General features: G+C 47.8%; 1 protein-coding gene across 3 annotated transcripts in view; it reads left to right on the forward strand.

Moving 5' to 3' along the window:
• The window catches only part of UBAC2 (UBA domain containing 2), a 165,464-nt gene that overhangs the window by 116,564 nt on the left and 30,240 nt on the right, over window positions 1-18,660 (forward strand). For all 3 annotated transcript variants that reach the window (XM_081548939.1, XM_081548940.1, XM_081548941.1), the window contains one exon: window positions 8,547-8,792. In XM_081548939.1, the coding sequence (XP_081405065.1) occupies window positions 8,547-8,792 (246 nt within the window). The remainder of the gene's footprint in view (window positions 1-8,546; window positions 8,793-18,660) is intronic.

Here is an 18,660-nt window from a genome sequence, read left to right on the forward strand (position 1 = left end):
TTAGTCCAGTGTAAGAAACAAATTTTAACATAAGCCTATTTTCTTAGTTTTTTGAATCAATTTATGAAAGTGAATATCATTATAAAAGGGGATAATCTCCTTGTTGAAAGGGATATTAAAAGGTATTTACATTTTGGTGTATTAAAAGGTACTTACATTTTGGTGTTTGATTAAGGCTTTTTGCCATGTACTAGAGACTAGCTGTCTCCCAGTGTATTTTTTCCTCAGTAACAGAACCTTCATCTTATTGGGGCAGCAGGGCCTCCAACTAAAAGATCATATTTTCCAGTTGCCTTTGCATCTAGGTCTAGCTGTCAAGCTAAATCTTGGCATCCTGGCCAGTGAACTACAAGCATACATATTGGCAGGACTTCTAGGAAGTCTCCTTAAAGTAGCCTTTTGTCCTTTTGTTCTTCCTCATTTTCTTCTCCCCACTGCCTGGAATGCAGTTAAGATGGTTGGAGCATTTCTAACGTGAGAGAGAAGTACATTTCTGTTGTATTTAAACCACTGGAATTTACAGTTTTCTGCTTCATGCAGAAAACCTCATCCTCTTGATGCATGGTTTTCTGAAAGGAAAAGCTTAGAGCAGCTTTCTAAGACAGTTTCTTAAAAACAAATAATCTATTATTAGTTCAATTAATTCTGCTCCTCTTCTAATTCAAATTCCCAAGAGTCAGAAGGATACCCAGTGTTTTAAATAGATAGTTCAAAATAATAATGAAAAAGAAAAGAGAGCTATGGAAATAGATAGTTCAAAATGATAATGAAAAAGAAAAGAGAGCTATGGGAAATTTATCTGAATCATTTTTGTACTTGACAAAGAACAAGATAGCAAGACTCTTTCAATAAGTACTAAAGCCACTTGATTCTGTCATGAAAAGGACAGTCATTTCATAATTAATCACAAATGGCACAAATAATTTTGGGCATTTCTGATTTGTGTACATATTCTTCGTGTAATCAAATAAGTAATTTCCTTCCTTCTTTCTTTAGCATTTTCAGTGAAGAAGAAGGAACAGGAAAACAGACAGTTCATTAGAGCAGGAATTTTCTTTGTTTGGGACTTCCCTAGTGGCTCAGACGGTAAAGCGTCTGCCTACAGTGTGGGAGACCTGGGTTCGATCCCTGGGTCAGGAAGATCACCTGGAGAAGGAAATGGCAACCCACTCCAGTACTCTTGCCTGGAAAATCCCATGGACAGAGGAGCCTGGTAGGCTACAGTCCACAGAGTCACAAAGAGTTGGACACGACTGAGCGACTTCACTTTCTTTGTTTTGCTCCCAACCTTTAGAACACAGCCTGGCACATAATAGAATTTCAGTAAACATGCATTGAATGAATAAATGAGGCCTCAGTGGGCCTGCTTTCTTCAGGACTTGAGTGAATATGAAGTCTGTGTGAAGGGGTCCAGGTATAAGGGGACGTCTCTTCACTTGTCTCGTCTTTTATCTTGAGACGGTAATGCTTTCCTCCAGGATAATAGCCCCTTGTGTTTGTCCTACTGTCCCATTAGATAAATTTTTCAAATGTTGGGACCTTGGTTCACCAGGACCATGACAATGTAGTTTGCCAAGTGGGTTTCTGTTCAGCCATAGTTGACTGGAGAAAGAGATCAATAGAAACCTGAGTGTTGGTGCCATGTCATGGTTTCTCACCTTTGCTGGCTGTGGTTTCATGGTTTCATGCTAACACTAAACAAGACCAGAGGACAGTTGAGGTTTACTCTCTGTAATCAAGAGAGTTTCACATGGTTCCACCCAGCAAATTAAATTCTTTATCCCCTTTGGCCCATATTTTCAACTGCAAGAGATCCAGAATGCTTTCTGGTTACCTGACCCCTGGGGCTCTCTTGCTGGCCAGGATTCCCAGTTCCTGACGCTTGAATATTCTGGTTCTGGGTGTACCTGGCCTTCACAGACATGGCCCACATGTTCCTTCCCGCTGTATCTGAGCATCCTAGACCTGTCTCCCAGCCCTCCCAAGACCCCTGCCACTGCTTCACCCCTTGTCATTGGGCCTCTCAGCTCAATCCAGGGCTTCTGGGCTCTGTGGACCTGCCAGACCCCTCCCTTAGAATTTCCCCTGGCCTCTCGACATGCAAATCCTAGCAGATGGTCTATTTTTAAAGCCTGTTTTTTCCTACAAACTCTATGGAGTTTCAACCAAATTCTCATTCAGAAGTCCCAATATAAGAAGGGTTCATGAGATGATGAAAATGAAAGTTAAAAGTAATGTGTAAGGTAGTATAATGAATAAGTATTATTCGTAATTCATAATAATACTCTCTCAAGGATTTTGGTAGTAATGAGGTATAACTTAGGTAAAGTATACTGTGCTTATCTTATCCGCCATCTTCTCCTAGAAGAGAGTGATGTGATTATCACATATTTATAGGAAACTAAATTCTTAAAGCTCTTTATATTTTAATCAATAGTCAATCTAAGAAAGAAATTGAAAATTTTTTCTGAGCCAACCTGAGGATTATAACCCAGGAGACAGTCTCTCAGGGAGTTCTGAGAACTGTTTGCAGAGGGAAGGAGGTGACCAGAACATATGTGATGTTGACAAAAGGGTGCATGCAATCAAGAACACGTCTTGGCAGAAGGTTACTGCTATTTGCAAGAAACAGATAGCTTAGTTAATGATTTTAGTGCTTTTCTAAGTGTGGGAAAATGCCACACTCTTAAGTTTATGACATTTCCTCCCGAAATATCTAGCTGTCTGAGGGCGAGCTCTGTCCATTTTCCCAGAGCACAGAGTGCCTCACCCTGAACTTTGTTTTGAGTTCCTCACAGAGTGTGCTATAGGTCAGCAACTTCAGGGGCTAGTGATCTGATTCTCGGAGAGCTGGACGGTGGGCAGCTTTCTTCATTCTCTGTCTCCCTTTCAGTCGTAGTACTCACTAAGGTTTGGGAGACATTTAGTCACCAGTTTCCCCAGTGTTCTTAGGAATGCTCATTCCTGGGTCAGGAGGATTTCATCATCAGGCTACTCAGTGCTGTTCCTGGACTAGGCCGTGTTCATAGTAGCCACAAGCCTCTGACCCACCCGTCTTACTAGTGTGTTACGGTCTAGGAAATGGTTCCCTCTTGTTGCTTCTTCCCTTACCTAGAGTCACACTGTTGCTCTTAGAGGATATGCATTTGGTCAGTTGTTTCACGTCGCCTAATCATCATTTATTTTACCACACATTTGGTAATGCAAATAACAATAATCTTGTAAAATAGGCAAAATACAAGTAAAATAAGGTCATAAGTAAGTATTTAAGCTATGAATTTCCGTTCCGTGTGGCCCAGTATCTCCCCAGGTCATCCGACCAGTCTGTTCTGCATCAGTCTCTATCTTTGAGGAGAATGATGTCTTGGCATTGTACATAAAGTTCACCTAAGGTGTCTGCACGTACAAGGTGTGTGAGGGTCGTTGTGACCCCCCCCCCTTGGGATTGAGTAAAGGGTGTTATCATCTAAGGAGTTGCCTAGCAGGCACAAAAGGAGAAGAATTGATCTTTGTGGCTGAGCAGGAATTTCTGCCATTGGGGAGGGCTGGGTAACCATATGACAAGGATGCGGAGTGTACAGTAAAGAAGAGGGGGAACAACAAAATGGGCAGAGAAAATTTTATGTTTAAATTTTTCTTGTCTTACCTTAACATACAAATTTTTATTTCATTGCCCAAAACATTTTACAGTAGCACTTTACTTATTTGATGGTGCTGAGGTCCCAGAGGCGTGAACCGGTAGGTTCTATGTTTTTGTCATATGGGAAAAACTTAGCACCAAAAAAGTGTGTCCTTTGGCACCTTTCCAATTTCCTTTAAAAGAATCTAAGATGACATATTTTTTGGACCGTTCACTCACCATTCTCCCAGCAGGCGTTCTAGGTGCAGAGGCCATAAAGTGATCAAAATCAACCAGAATTCTTCCGCTTCCAGAGCATACATTCAGATAGGTGAGCCTTAGAATAGAGCTTTACGCCAATGAGCACACTTTATCCCTGCCAGAATTTGCAGTCTTGCATTTGTTTATTGCTGAGTAGAAAGTACTAATTCTTCATGGGATGTCCCTCCTAAAATCGAACACATGATTTCATAATTGTATATGTAATGGTGGGAGGAATAGACATGGGCAAGAGAATAAAAATCTTTAGCCTTCCTCATTTCCTTAAAGGAATCTTTGACCTACCCTCCCCATTAAGAACCACCCCCCCTTACTAAATTGTGAGCTCCTTAAGTACAGGCAACAATTGTACATTGTCATTATTTTTTTCCTTATTTCTTTAAGACATATGATTGCATGAAGTGTGAATAACACAGTTGTTATGTGGGTTCATAATATATTTGGACAGAAAAGTAGCGCAGTGAATGAGGGTAATGTTAAATGGAGCTATCCTCTCGTAAGTTTCCTTTATTTTACTTGAAGTATCTCGGTATTAATTCTAAGCACCTTGTGTGTGTATTGAAATCCCTAGAGCAAACACAAGAAAAAATATGAGATATTGCTTTAAAAATTCCATTAAATGAATTAAGATGAAATACTGAAAAATATTTGCTTAATGCAAAAGGAAGTAAGAAGGTAGGAACAAAGAACAAAAAACAGTTGAGATAGAACCAAACAGCAAAATTCATCTGTATCACGGTAAATATATTAAGTGCGAACAGGCAAACATGCTAATCTAAAGGCAGAGATTGTCAGACTGCATTTAAAAATGAGAAACTGCCGTATGCTGTCCGCAAGACACACTTTAAACGCAGATACACACACACAAAAGGTTGAAAGTAAAAAGATGAAGGAAGATTAATATGGAAATAGAAATCTGAAGTGGCCATATTAATCTGAGACAAAATAAACTATTTTTGTGAGTATTACTGAAAACAAAGAAGAAGACTTTATTGTGATAAAAGGGTCAATGTACGTGTGCCTGATAACAGCTTCCACATACACAAACATGTTCCAAATACTTGGGGTTAGAACTATGGGCAAATGGATAAACTCACTATCACAGTTGGATACTTTGAGACTAAAAGAAAAGAAAAATTAAATTTTTTACTTAATTCAAATCTCACAATTCTGATTCATTCAAATTTTTTTCACAGTCCGTGATATTTATGACAACATTTTGCTGTCTTCAGCTGAATCACTGTGCTTTCACTGTTGCACAATTCCATTTTCCATCTTCTTTTTTACTCAGACCTTCAGAAAAGAAATCCTTACTTCCTTGCCCCCTTCATGTAACTTTTAGCCCACTATAGCTTTTAAATTATGAAGTAGATGAATGTATGTTTTCTTTTATAATCTAGGGTTTATGTTTCTTACTTAAAAATCCTTTCTCATCCCATTGCCAAAAAGATATTCCTTCTATATTTGTGCAGAAAGATGTGCAGTTTTGTAAATTACATCTGTGTCCTTAACCCATTGGGAGGTTTTGTGTGGTATCAGGCAGAGGGAGCTGGTTTGACTTCTTCCTTCTGCGTGGCCTGTTTGTTCTTTTCGTATGTGACATACCCATTTCTGCTGTGTACCAGGTGCCTTGTAATCAATTCTGTGTCTCTTCCCTTGCTCTTTACATCAGTTTGAGATGCTCTAGATAAAGACCTGGGGCTTCCCAGGTGGCACTAGTGGTAAAGAACCCGCCTGCCAATGCAGGAGACAAAAGAGATGCAGCTTCAATCCCTGGGTCAGAAAGATCCCCTGGAGAAGGGCACAGCTCCAGTATTCTTGCCTGGAGAATCCCATGGACAGAGGAGTCTGGTGGGGTACAGATCATAGGGTCACAGAGAGTCGGACACAACTGAAGCGACTTAACGCACACACACAGACCACCCTGTTTTGCTTACTCAAACTTTATAGCATACTTTATAATCTGATAGGCCTCAGTTTGCTTCCCTGAAATTACCTCATCTGTCCTGTCACCTTTATTCTTTATTTTTAAATCATTTTATCATGATACGTAACACACACCAAAGTGTCCATAAACTCTTTAAGTGTCATGAAGCTAAACAAATCACAATGAAGTGAGCGTGTATGGATTTATTGGCTGGGAAGTACATCTAGTCAGGCCTACATCCCACTGAAAGATTACCAGTAATCACAAAGGGCAGAATCTCAAGTTCATTTCAGTGCTTCTCTTTATACATGAAGGTGCAGGAATCTGAGGTCATTTTAGTGCTTCCTGAGCTGTGCATCTGACCATCTAGGGACCTGTTTATCTGAAGCAAAGGGTGCCTCCTCCTGTGTTTTCATCCTGAACTTTCCTCAGGGCGCACCGTCAGTGAATGACTACCATGGGTTGTGACTTCACCCTTGTGCAGTGAGCTGTTTTGTTCTTTTTTTGTTCATGCTTTTAAGGATTTCTTTCTCTAACTCTCATGGAGCTAGATGTAAATTTCGTTTTAATATCTTTCTTGGGACTCTTGCACTTTCAGTCTGAGTATTTATATTCTTTGTTCATTCTGGAAAACTCTTGGTTATTATCTCTTGAAACAAAGTCTCCTTCTTCATACATTTCCTCTGTGGTCTTCTTTTGGAAGCTCCGAAGACATCCACGGAGGGCCTCTGTGTCTGTCAGGAACCCCCACCATGTGGAGCCCGGGCGTCCCCCAAGGGGCTGCCCTGCCCTCGCCAGAGCCTCCCTGATGCAGGCCCTGCCGAGCCCTTGCCTCCTCCCTGCAGAGGAGACAGGTTACTTCTTGCACTGAGTCCTCTGATCCATCCTCCCCTTCACTCCCACCTTCCTCTCTCATCCATCCGGGGCCCCTCTCCCACCTGTGGATTTACCCTTCCTCTTGTCTGCTAAGCGACTGCTAAGTGTGTTTTCCATTTTGTTAGTGTGGTTGAGGATTACAGATGTTCTCTTGTTGCACTGAATCTGAAGCTTGTTTCTGTTTTCATTTTCTTTGTTGTTTTGTACGATTCACTAAGGAAGTAGCATGGAAATTATTTGAAATCAAAAGTCCTTTTCCATTCGCCCTTTAGCCTCCTCCAGTCTGTTGCTCCTACCACTGCACCAAAGTTGATTAATTTTGCCAAATCCAACAGTCATTTTCCTCTCTCGTGTCTTACGTGAACTCTGGGCTGCATTAGACACAGCTATTTCCATCTTAAAACACTGTTCTCTTAGGTTCAGCAGTACTAAACTCTCCTAGTTTTCCTTCTTACTTGCAGCCCCTTCTCAGATTGCTTCCCTGGCTTCTCCTACTCTGTCCATCCACAAAATCCTGGTGTACCCCAGGTTCAATCCAAAGTCCTCTTCTCTCCTCTGTGGTATGCCCTCACCCTCCTATTATCTCTTCTAGTTCTTGTGCTTTAAATGCAGTCTGATACCACTGACTCGCCAATCTTTCTGCTAACTTTTCCCTTGAGTTCCAGAATTTTATATCTAACAACCCACTTGACAGCTCCACCAGGATTTCTCATAGACATTCCTGAGTTCATTCTTGCATTGCCTTTGCCATTTTCTCTGCCTGAAAGGTTCTTCCTCCAGTTCATCAAATCACTGGCACCTCATTATCCTTAAGAGCTCTGCTCAAGTGTCACTTCCACCTGAGCTAAAGAAGATCCCTGCTCCAAGTCACCTTATTGTGATTCCTTCATAGATCTTATCTGGGATCATTTTATGTGTTTGCTTGTTTATTGTCTGATCTCCATATTGACCATGACTGTCAGAGTAGGGCTTTATGTATCTTGTCTTCTGCTCTGTTTTAAGTGCCTAGAACAGCACCTGGTATATAGCAAATTCTCAATAGATTTTTGCCTAATTAGGTAATTTTATTAATAAAATATTAAAGTGTACTTTTCTCTTATTAGAAAGTTATCAAACCTGCTCTGATTTGATATGAATAACTTCTTATCCTAAGAATCAGATTCACAAAATTGAAGATTTCTAACAAAGGAATAGCCATTCTCCTGTTTACCTAGAAAACCATACGGACTCTTTAGACTCTTCTTACCATATAAATTGCCTTAAAGATGAAAAATAGGAAGCAGAACTGTTCATTGCTAACTATTAGCAAGGATTTCTAAATCTAGGAAAAATCAATACTTGATAAATTTGTTAAAATACTATATACATTTTAGATCATCTTTATTTTCTGACAAAGTTGTGTCTGGGTCACATCACTGACTATCAGGGTTGTTTTATGCCAGTATCTCTCTCTGATGGCCATCTGCCAATAAAAGTAACCACAAAGTTAGTACAGTATGAAAGTGTCTTGATAATCAGATATTTTATGGCTTTTTTTTTTAAGACAACATTGTTTTTAAGTATGGTGCCAGTACTTTTGAGTGTTAACTAGGTAGGATTTTGCTGTCTCTTCTAACTTACTAAAAACACATTTGTTTACTGAGGAGATTCAATTTTTTTGTTGGTTTGGTTTGTCCTGCTTAGTATCTTGCAACTTAGTAGGTGTTCTGGTTTTCACCTCACCCTACGAAAGTGAAGGAAAAAACACCACCTGAAGTATTTTATGGTCACTGATTTCTGTGTCAAATATGTTCCCTGAAAACTTTACAATCTGTCAACAGTGCAGTTGGACTCTTTCTCTTCTAGGTTTCTGGGATCTGCTACAACAGCAGAATGCTGCAAGTCCACGAGGTGCTGTGTGTGCCCAGTTGGATGGCCAAGTTCTGCGCTTGGACCCTGGAGCCCCTCTTCTCATCCTCAGAGCCCACCAGCGAGGCCAGGATCGGGATGGGGGCCACACTGGACATCCAGAGACAGCAGAGGATGGAGCTGCTGGACAGGCAGCTGATGCTGTCACAGTTTGCACAAGTGAGGCGGCAAAGACAGCAGCAGGTAAACAATAACAATCACAATCGAAAGTTGAGAAGTACTCAGGGGCCTGCATAAACATCTCCTCTGAGACTGTACATGTGGTTGAGACCATGTGTCATTCCTCTGCGTTACATAATGGATATCTTGACATGTTTCCAAGGTCTCTGATAGTGGCTATTCTTAGTGTTTTCTTTGGAAGGTAAAAACAAGTAACTTGCCACTGAAAGACTGGTCAAACTGGACATTCTTGCTCTGCTTCCAATAGATAACCATGATTTCTTAGAGAAACACCAACCTAGTTAACAAGATGGAATATTTATCTGTTTTTATCATCTTGTAAAAGCCACAGTGTCTTCCTGTTAAAATGCTGATTATTGTGTGCTCTGGAGTAAAGAGCAGATGTCAAACTTCTTGATTTTCCTTGGTTGAAATGGAGAGACTATGAAGGTAATAAAAGTTCAAGGTAACAACCGAGTCAGTCAGATAAGCGCTGGGTTTTCTCAGCCTTGTCATTAATCATTAGGAAATATCAAGCACTTATCCACAAAAACGGCTCCGTCTGAACAGCGTGATACCACACTGGTATTCCCAGGGTTACTCTCAATCAAGCTGATCCTTCTTGGGCACTTCCGTAATCCAGCACACTGGGCTTGTCATTTCCTGTCTCCATCCTCTTTACCCTCTGGGGTATGAGAGAGAGTTCTGTTCTCTCCCACATCTCCTGCCTGCATTGCGTGTGAGAAGTCAGTCTTCATTGCATGTGGTCTGGAAGGTGAAGTCAGATGTGACGTCCCTGGACGTCAGTGGAGAGCTGGGTCCCAGAGTTTCCATCTGGGATGGGAAGAAGGGGGCCCCTTATCAGTGGACCAGGTCTGCAGGTGAGAGAGAGGGAAGTGAAGGCTGGTCCCTGCATGTGTATTTGAATTTGAGGTGACTCTGGAATGTATAGTAAGGAAGTTGGCGGGTGGGGAGATAGACGCAGCTCCTGGAGAAATCAGGGCTGCAGGTGCGGCTCCTAGAGTCCGTGTGTAGGGTTGGGAGGTGAATCCAACAGGTCAGGGGTCCCCACCTCCGGGATCTCATGCCTGATGATCTGAGGTGTAGCCAATGTGATAATAATAGAAAGTGCACAGCTAATGGGATGTGCTGGAATCATCACCTCCACCCCTGATTCATCTTCCATGAAATCAGTCCCTGGTGCCAGTGAGGTCGGGGACCACTGCAGAGGATCACACCTGGGATGAAATGTAGGCGGTAGACTCAGCCTGTATTTAGCAGGAGGAAAAGGGGAGAGCTTTTGAGGAAATGGATGGAAAAACGACAAGTATGAGGACTCAGAATAATCAGCATCCAAAGTGATAATGAGTATAAATATTTTCCAATAGCCTGGACAGAGCTGAGAGGGAGAGAAAGAAGTAGTGTGTGATCTGAGATTGCTGGCTCAGCTAACGAGAGATTTGATGGCAGCACCATCCCATCAGCACAGAAGAGCAGACAAGGAGAAGTACTTGACCGGGGTGCCCATGGGCTGCCTGAGAGGAGGTTCCTCAGTAGGCAGCTGTAGTCTTGTGCTCATGAGCAAAACGGGAGGTCGTGTTTTTGAAGTTGGGGTTCCCAGCAGATTCTCATGCGTGAAGTTGATTGGAGAACACTGTCGGGATGAGCACAGCGTTGGGGGAGCGGTGGTGAAGGACAGAGAGGGACTTTGAGCACCAGTCACAAGGAAGGTCTGAGAGCTAACTTTACAGCACAGGAGCCCTGGCATCAAGAGAGTGTCTGCCAAGGTGTCTCCAGTCCGGACAGACGCAGGTGCGGACTGCGGGTCTTGAGAGCTGCACGCCGTCCACAGAGCAGTGTCCCTTGAGAACTGTCACTCCCTCAGCAGGAAGACTGAGCGCCAGTCCTGCGGGAGGTGAGACCTGAGCACCCACCCCTCACACTGCCGGGAGCTTCGTGTTTCACTCAGGTTCCCAGAGCAGCTCTTCCAGGAGGGCAGGGGCGCTCTTCCCAGGGGAAACCTTAAGCGGAAGGTCAGCAGGACAGAAACTGCCTCCCCTTCTGCGGCAACTGGCCTCGAGGCCACCCTGGTGACCAGCCCCCTCCTCTGTGGTCCGCTTGAGAGTCCCGGCCCCGCCTAGAAGGTGACTTGATGAAGTGACAGGTGCGCACGGCCCTGTGGGGTCTGGGTCCCTGGTCCCAATGTCCTTCCTGGGCTGTGTCTGCCACACATGTGTCCGCTAGAACATGGGTGAGGAGGTTTAGGAGATGCCCTCGCAGGTCACCCAAGCACCTCACAGGGTCTTCCCAACCCCCCTTCTGTGCCCTTGGCTGAACTTTTCCTAACGATCAGGGTTAGTTACTCATGCAGGATAATAACTCATTCCCTTGCCTCCTTTTTTTTTTGGTCAGAAGAGCCCAAACTAACAGGACCACAACGGTCACTTAAGACATTGCAGTGTTCTTGCTTTGTCCCCACTGGATGCTCCCTTCCTGTGAGCCAGGCTCCACAAACCAGGAGTCCAGAGTCACAGGACAGGGAGCCCAGACGCCCCAAGTAGGTCACCAGGAGGGCGCATCGTCAGGGCCCCTCTCCCCCCACCCCTGGTTGCCAGGAGCCATGTGTTCCACCTCCTGGGCACACAGCGCCAAGTGATGGTCGTTGATTTGGGCTGTTCTGCACACTGGAGCCCCGAGCGCCATCCTTCCCAGGTACCACCTGCAAGTTGGCATCTCTTTCGCCTCACCTGGCTGCCCATCCGTCTGGCGAGCGGGCAGCCCTGGGTCATTCTGTGAGAGGGTTGGTGTGCCCTGTCTGGGCACTGCCCCACCCTCCCGGCTAGAAGTGGGCCTGTGGTCTGAGAGATGTCATCTGGCACCCTGGTCAGCCCCTCACACAGCCCGCCAGCCCACAGGGAGTGGTGCCGTGTGACAGAGAAGGCAGGTGGCCCTGAAACCGGAAAATGTGTCACTTCCAGGTAAAGTGAACTGCTGCCTGTGTCAGTCAGCTCAGGTTGCCCCAGGAGAACACCACAGACTGGGTGGCTTAAACAACAGAAGTTTTCCTCAGTGCTCTGGAGGCTGGAGGTCCAAGATCAAGACACCATCAGGGTTGGTTTCTGGCGGGACTCTCCTTGGCTCTCGTATGTCTCATGGCCTTTCCTTGGTGCCTGCGTGTTCCTGGTATCTCTTCTTCCAAGGACACCAGTCCTGTTGGATTAGGGCCTCATCTTTATGACCTCATTGAACCTTAATTACCTCTTTGAAAGGCTTCCCACATGGCCCCAGTGGTAAAGAACCTGCTTGCCAATGCTGGAGACACAAGAGACCCGGGTTTGATCCCTGGGTCGGGAAGATCCCCTGGAGAAGGAAATGGCAACCCACTCCAGTATTCTTGCCTGGAGAATCCCATGGATAGAGGATCCTGGTGGGCTACAGTCCATGGAGTTGCAAAGAGTCAGACATGACTGAGCACACGTGTGCTCTTTAAAGGCCTTGTCTACGAGTATGGTTGCATTAGGGGGTCAGGGACTTCAGCCTATGAATTTGGGGGCGGGGGGAGCGGTACATGTTTCAGTCTACAGCAGTGCCCCTTCCTGAGTAGGAAGGGCACAGCAGAGTCAGCCTGGCTCTGAGGCATGGTCGGTTCTCCTGGATGGGTGGTGGAGTGTCCAGGCTCAGCGCTACTCTGGCTTACCCTCAGAAGCGAAGTCCACCTTGGAGAGCGGAGCCCACGCACAGCCTCCATCCACCTCGACTGCACTGTTCATGTGCCAGCCCTGGGGTGACGGGTGACAGGGGCTGGCCAACGGCCGTCTGCCGAGTCGTTCTGTCCCCATTCTTCTGTGCTGGACGTTCATGGTGAGCATGGGGGCCTGGATGTCACACTGCCTGCCTGTTCCCGCCGGACCACATGCCTCTCCCCAGGCCACCTTGTCCCCTACCTTCCCGTCCCCTGGCCACCCAAGCGAGCCCTTCACCACGTCCGGTGAGTCCATAGATGTTATTCCTTCAGGCTACCACTCTTTCCACGCAAAGTGCATGACCAAATGCACTACCCAGGGTCTCCCCATTGGGAGCACTTGTCCCCGTCCCTGTCTTTTCAGGGTGACCCCTGGCTGGAGCTGTAGTGCAGCCACGGTCCGCTTTTGTGTACAGAGCTAACTCATGAACTAAATTTGGTCACTTAGTCATAGGAACCCAACTCGGTATCATGGGAGGTGTGAACTGGGGCAGAGGTTTTTATGTGACAGGGGTGATGGACATGGTGGTCTAGGCGAACCTGCCTCCGCAGTCCTGCTGCACCCCCGGCCTGGCTCATGCTCACCCTGCACACACCGCTACCGTGGGGCAATGGGTTTCTTTAGCCCCACCTGATGCTAGAACTTGGTTGGTCTCACACTTCTGACCACGCGCTCACTCCGTACCCGTAGTCAGGCACTTCCTGTCCCGAAGGGTCCAGCAGCAGTGTTTTGTGGAATTTTGTGTAATTCTCTGCCGTGTATGCATGCCCTGGCCCCAATGCCCGAGGCGTCTGCACCATGGTTGTCCCCTGTGGCTGGCTGCGGACTCCACCTGGGGTCTTTCCCCACCACAGATGCTCTGAACACCATAGCATCTGCTGGGTCGCACAGCCCAAGCACCCATGACTAACCCAGCCCCAGGTCCCCGCCCTCCTTAAAGGGCTTTCCAGCGGGCAGCCGTGAAGTGATGCCCTTAGGTCTGTGACTCTGCCCGCCGCTGGGCAGGCTCCCCCACTTTCCGAGGTCGGTCTTGCCCCCAGATCAGTATGCTAGCCCCTGGAGTCCTGCCACTGGCTTCTCGTTGTGGGGTCTGCCGCAGAAAGAGCACAGGGGGTCCTAGTCCTGGACTGACTTGATTCCCTCTGCATGTATTCCCCCCTTCAGCCTTGAGAGTCCTAGCTGTTCCCTCCCTGTCCCCTGGGCTCAGGGTGCTGGCTTGCCCCACTCATGGCTGCCAAGAGGGCTGCAAAACAGGGGCCCAGATGTGTCTGACTCCAGAGCCTCTGCCCCGTCCTTCACTGTGTTTTTCTTTCCTTCTTGGCTTCAGCTGGTAGGAAACTCAATGCTAAGTTTAAGGTTCAATCAAATCAACTGTTAAAACCAAAAGTTAGAACTCCTGCCTCCCATCTTCTTTAAAATATCTTTTTGATTGTTTTAGGGTCCTTGTACTTTATTGCAGGCCTCCTCAAATTCTGTGATTGCATTTACGATAAATTTATTTGTTTACAGACTGCTGCTGCTAAGTCGCTTCAGTCGTGTCCGACTCTGTGCGACCCCATAGTCGGCAGCCCACCAGGCTCCACCGTCCCTGGGATTCTCCAGGCAAGAATACTGGAGTGGGTTGCCATTTCCTTCTCCAGTGCATGAAAGGGAAAAGTGAAAGTGAAGTTGCTCAGTCGTGTCTGACTCTTGGCTACCCTATGGGGTTTTCAAATGTGTTTTCATAGAACCCAACATTTATTTGGTCAGAAAGCCATTCAGCTCGTAAATACTGTGCATTAGATTGATCTGTCTGCAGTTTTTAATTTCAGGCATCCCAGAATAAGGCCAGAACCCTGTTTGGGTGTATTCCTTTGCACTTCTTTGCCTGCTCCTGTCGGATTTCATCTTGCTGCCTGGCACCTGCTTCGTGCTCGCTGTCGTCCACCCGCCTGTGGTCTGTACTTGGCTCTGGGCTCTCAGTCAGCCAGCGGTCATTATTGAGACAGTGACCAAGTTTGGTGGGGACTCAGTGGGCCCCTGAGAAGTGAAAAGCACATCCTTTCCCTTTAGAGAGGTTTTGATCAATGTCAGGGAACTCGACAGATACACTTGAATTAGAGAAACATCTAGCACGGTGAAATATTGGCCAGAGTGCCCAGGGCAGTAAGACCCCTAAGGGGGCTGATGATGTGAGAGGCTTCAAGGACTAGAAGGATGGGCAGAATGTGGGCAGTGGAGAGGATGAGGCCGGTCATCCTAGAGGAGAGGACCTGCAAGAGGGAGGGGAGCCCTTGGAGATGGTAAGGAGGCCTGAAAGGGGAAGGCCCTCGAGGAGACGTGGGGGCTGAGAGGTAGGTACGTAGTGACCAAGGGAAGGAACACAGCAACTGCAACAGAGGGACGTGTTTTTCAAGCCAGCAGCAGAGTTGGAGTTTGACTTTGGAGGCTGTCAAAAGTGGTTTAATCAGTAGTATTGCTAGGTCAGTTATCTCAGCCAAGTTCCTCTTATCATAGCATACGAGATGGGTAGAGGAAGGAGAGACCATGGAGGAAGAGACCAACCAAAGATTCTAGGATTCCAGTGCTCAGCTCTGTGAACCCCTGGCCAGAATGACGGCTGTCTCTTCACTGAGCTCTGAACCTGCGCTGTCTCCAAGGTCCAGCCCGCCCAGCTCTCCCAGGCACACTCCCACCACACTCAGTCCAAGGCTCCCCCTGTGCTAAGCTCCTGGCTCCCAGACCTTGACCTGTGGCCTCGACCTCCTCTCCTGGGCTCTAGACCTCAGCATCCTACTGCCCCTGGGCGTCCCCACCACTACCCCGCCTGCTCTGGGACACCTGAAATGTACCATTGCTCTGCTAACCTGGCTCCTCCGCCCCTCCTTCCCTCCCTGATGGGAAGCACCACCATCCTCCCGGAGGCCCAGACCAGAGCATCCTGACTTCCCCTTGGACTCTGCCCTCGGCTTCCCCATCCCACAGGTGCCCTCCCTCACCTGCGTCCCAGAGAGTCTGCATTCTCCATATAAACCCACCATTGCCTCTCTCTGCCTTGGTCCACGCCACCATCGTGACTCACCTAGTAAAATCTGGTCTCGACCACCCCCTCCCCCCACCTGCCCCACACTCCAGCCCCAAGCTGGGCTCTGTGGACACAAATCCGATTGTCTCACTCCCACCAGGGCCCTTCGGAGGCCCGCCTCAGCTTCCAGGGTGGTCCCTGCTCCCTCCGTGAGGCCCCTGCCTGCTCCTTGGCCCCATCTCCCCCCCAGCCCCGCCCCAGCCCCCAGCAGCCTCCGGCTGATCATGCTGAACTGTTTGCAGCGCATCTCAGCCCTACTGTTTCTCACTTCTTGCCTCTACATCTGCCCTTTGCCAACAACAAACTTCCCCTGCACCAACTTCCCCACCCCACCCCACCCCACCCCACCTTGTGCAGCCTTTGCTTGCCTAACTCCTGCTCTCCCTTGAATGTTTTCTAAAACCCCCTCCTCAGGAAAGCCCTCTCCAGCCTCCCAGTCAGCTCCAACCCTCTGTCCATCCTCAGAGCCCCACATGGCAGACTCAGGCCCCAGGGCCAGCCGTGTGTCTTGAGGGTGGGGTTGAGGGGGTAGAAACTTTTTCTGTTGTATCTCTAACATGTGAATAATGCCTGGCACGTGGTAGGAACTCACATATTCAGGGAATTAGTGGCTCCATACACGTAGAATAAATATTTACAGAGTTTCTTAATAGACTGAAGCCAGGGACTTCCCTGCTGGTCCAGTGGTTAAGACTCCAAGGCAAGAGGCACAGATTTGATCCCTAGTTGGGGAACTGAAATCCTACCTTCCACGTTTCACAGCCAAAAAAAAAAAACACTGAGACCAGCCAAATGCAGGTGTATAGTCCTGGCCGGAAAGTATACTTTCAGGACAGTATACTTGTCCTCTTGAGTGGACAAGTCTGGAGCAAACCACTAAAGACAGCCTGAGCCCCAGCTTGAGAGAGAGCAGAGAGGAGGAAGAAAGGCCGTTGGGGGGGGCGAGGAGACGTCGGCAGAGTTCAGGGCAGGGCAGCCAGGAGAGCAGAGTGATTCAGGAAGGATGGAGTATGGGTGCTCCACAGATTCAGAGGCCATTCCCCACGCTACCAAAAAAAACCCAAAAAGGCCAGGCAGAGACAGTGACGAGCAGAAGACCACAGGAGTCAGCTCCCTTGTGGAAGGCGTTTTGGCGGGAGGGCACCTTGTTAAGAAGCAGTATAGGGACTGGCACAGAGGACAGGCAAGCCTCGCTCATGCTCAGAGCACCCGGCCTTGTCCTCAGACCTCGTGCGGGCGTCACGTCCTCGCAGCTGTCCCACGCTCTGCAGTGAACTCACGCTCCCTGGCGCTGAAGGGAGGAGACAGCATAACAGCTCTGCAGACCTTGCTTCCCCCGGGCTTACAGGGCCGCTCTGCGGCACCTTTCAGTTCATCGTCAGGCCCAGCGACTTGACCTTCCTGCACACTTCCACGGTGGTCACTCCCCAGAAGCTCTGACAGACTCGACGTGATGAAAGCTGAGCCGACTCCATAGTAATGCCCGGGCGGTCCTTCCTTCTCACTCTCATCTCCCTCCCAAGCACAGAGCCATCCCCTTCTTCTGACATAGGGGCAGCTCCACGGTAACCGTACCCCCACCAGCTCCTTGCTCCCCGGCCCACTGCCCCCCGCCCCCAGCAGGGTCACCTGCTCCACGGTGGCTGACATCGCCCAGTCATTTTGGTACTAGCAGCTGCTAATTGTTTTTCCACTGCTGAGACTGTTATGTAACTCCTCAGGGGTTTGTGCTTCATTCATTCACTGAAGAGTATTTGAGTTCCTGAAGGACAAGAGCTGCGTGCTCCCTTTGCTTGTGCCCCTCTTGGTTCCACCTCAGCATGCAGTCCAGAGATAGGAAATGGCCCTGCCCCAGCCCTCGAGAAGCCAGCAGCCCCTGGGGGACGAGAGATGAGTCAGTGCACAGTGCTAGGTTTCTGTTGGAGTCCATGACAGCAGAAGAGTCCCGGTTTGCAAAGCCCTGTGTGGTTGAGAGAACTCGGGAAGACGCCAGCACACAGGCCTGAAAGAGGCCTCGAGGGCCTGGTGAGAAAAAGCACAGGGGCTGGAGCAGCTGCGGGAATGACGAGTGAGTGCGTTTGCCTGAGCTCAGGGTTTCTCTCAGGAGAGAGCAGTGAAAGGTGAGGCCAGGACATTGGAGGTCTTGTCCCACACTTGGAAGTGTTTTTCTTTGGTCCTGCAAGAAGTAGAGTCCATGAAGGCTTTTAAGCGGAAGAGTAAGATTTGTCTCTTAAGAAAGATGACTTTGGCCTTGACATGAGTGATCCTGGGGAGGGGTGAAACTGGAGGAGGAAGGCCACTGGGAAGATGGTGAGGATGCTCTGAGCCCTCAGGACGTTCGTGGTGTGAGGCAGGGTGTCCTTGCTACATGAGAGTAAAGGGTCAAGCCCTGCGAGCCCCGGGGCGCTCACACCTCCAGAACAGTTGCTGAAATCCCCTCTGTGACGAACATTTTAGCAGCCATGAATCTCTGCGCTCCTCAGCACACGTTCCCCTCTTTGCTGGTCATGCCGCTGTCACAGTAGAAAAGCAACAGGATGTAAATGAAAAAGGGAGGAAATCTGCAGTCAAGGAATCAACCCTGGGTTGACAGGGAGCTCTGTACACAATCTCTCTAGGATTGTCATGAGGGTAAAATAATTGGTGCAGCATTACCTGATACACCAGAAAGATCTGTCAGGTATTAATTATTCTGGTTGCATTGGAGGGTCTGTTTTCAGCGTCTCAGGAAGTTTGAGAGTCCTGATTTAGGAGCTAACCTGATTGTTATTCCTCTCTGAAACTTGTAACCTTTAGAACAAAGGTCAGTAGGCTGTGGGGGCCCATGGGCGAAACCTGAGGCTAAGAATGGTTTTTACCTTTTTATTGGTTCTATGCTGCTGCTGCTGCTGCTGCTAAGTCGCTTCAGTCGTGTCCGACTCGGTGCGATCCCATAGACGGCAGCCCACCAGGCTCTGCCGTCCCTGGGATTCTCCGGGCAAGGATATTGGAGTGGGTTGCCATTTCCTTCTCCAGGGCATGAAAGGGAAAAGTGAAAGTGAAGTCGCTCGGTCATGTCCGACTCTTAGCGACCCCATGGTCTGTA

The sequence above is a fragment of the Giraffa tippelskirchi genome, chromosome 12 (assembly GCF_054371585.1).
Source record: "Giraffa tippelskirchi isolate mGirTip1 chromosome 12, T2T-mGirTip1v1.2.pri, whole genome shotgun sequence".
Lineage (NCBI taxonomy): Eukaryota > Metazoa > Chordata > Mammalia > Artiodactyla > Giraffidae > Giraffa > Giraffa tippelskirchi.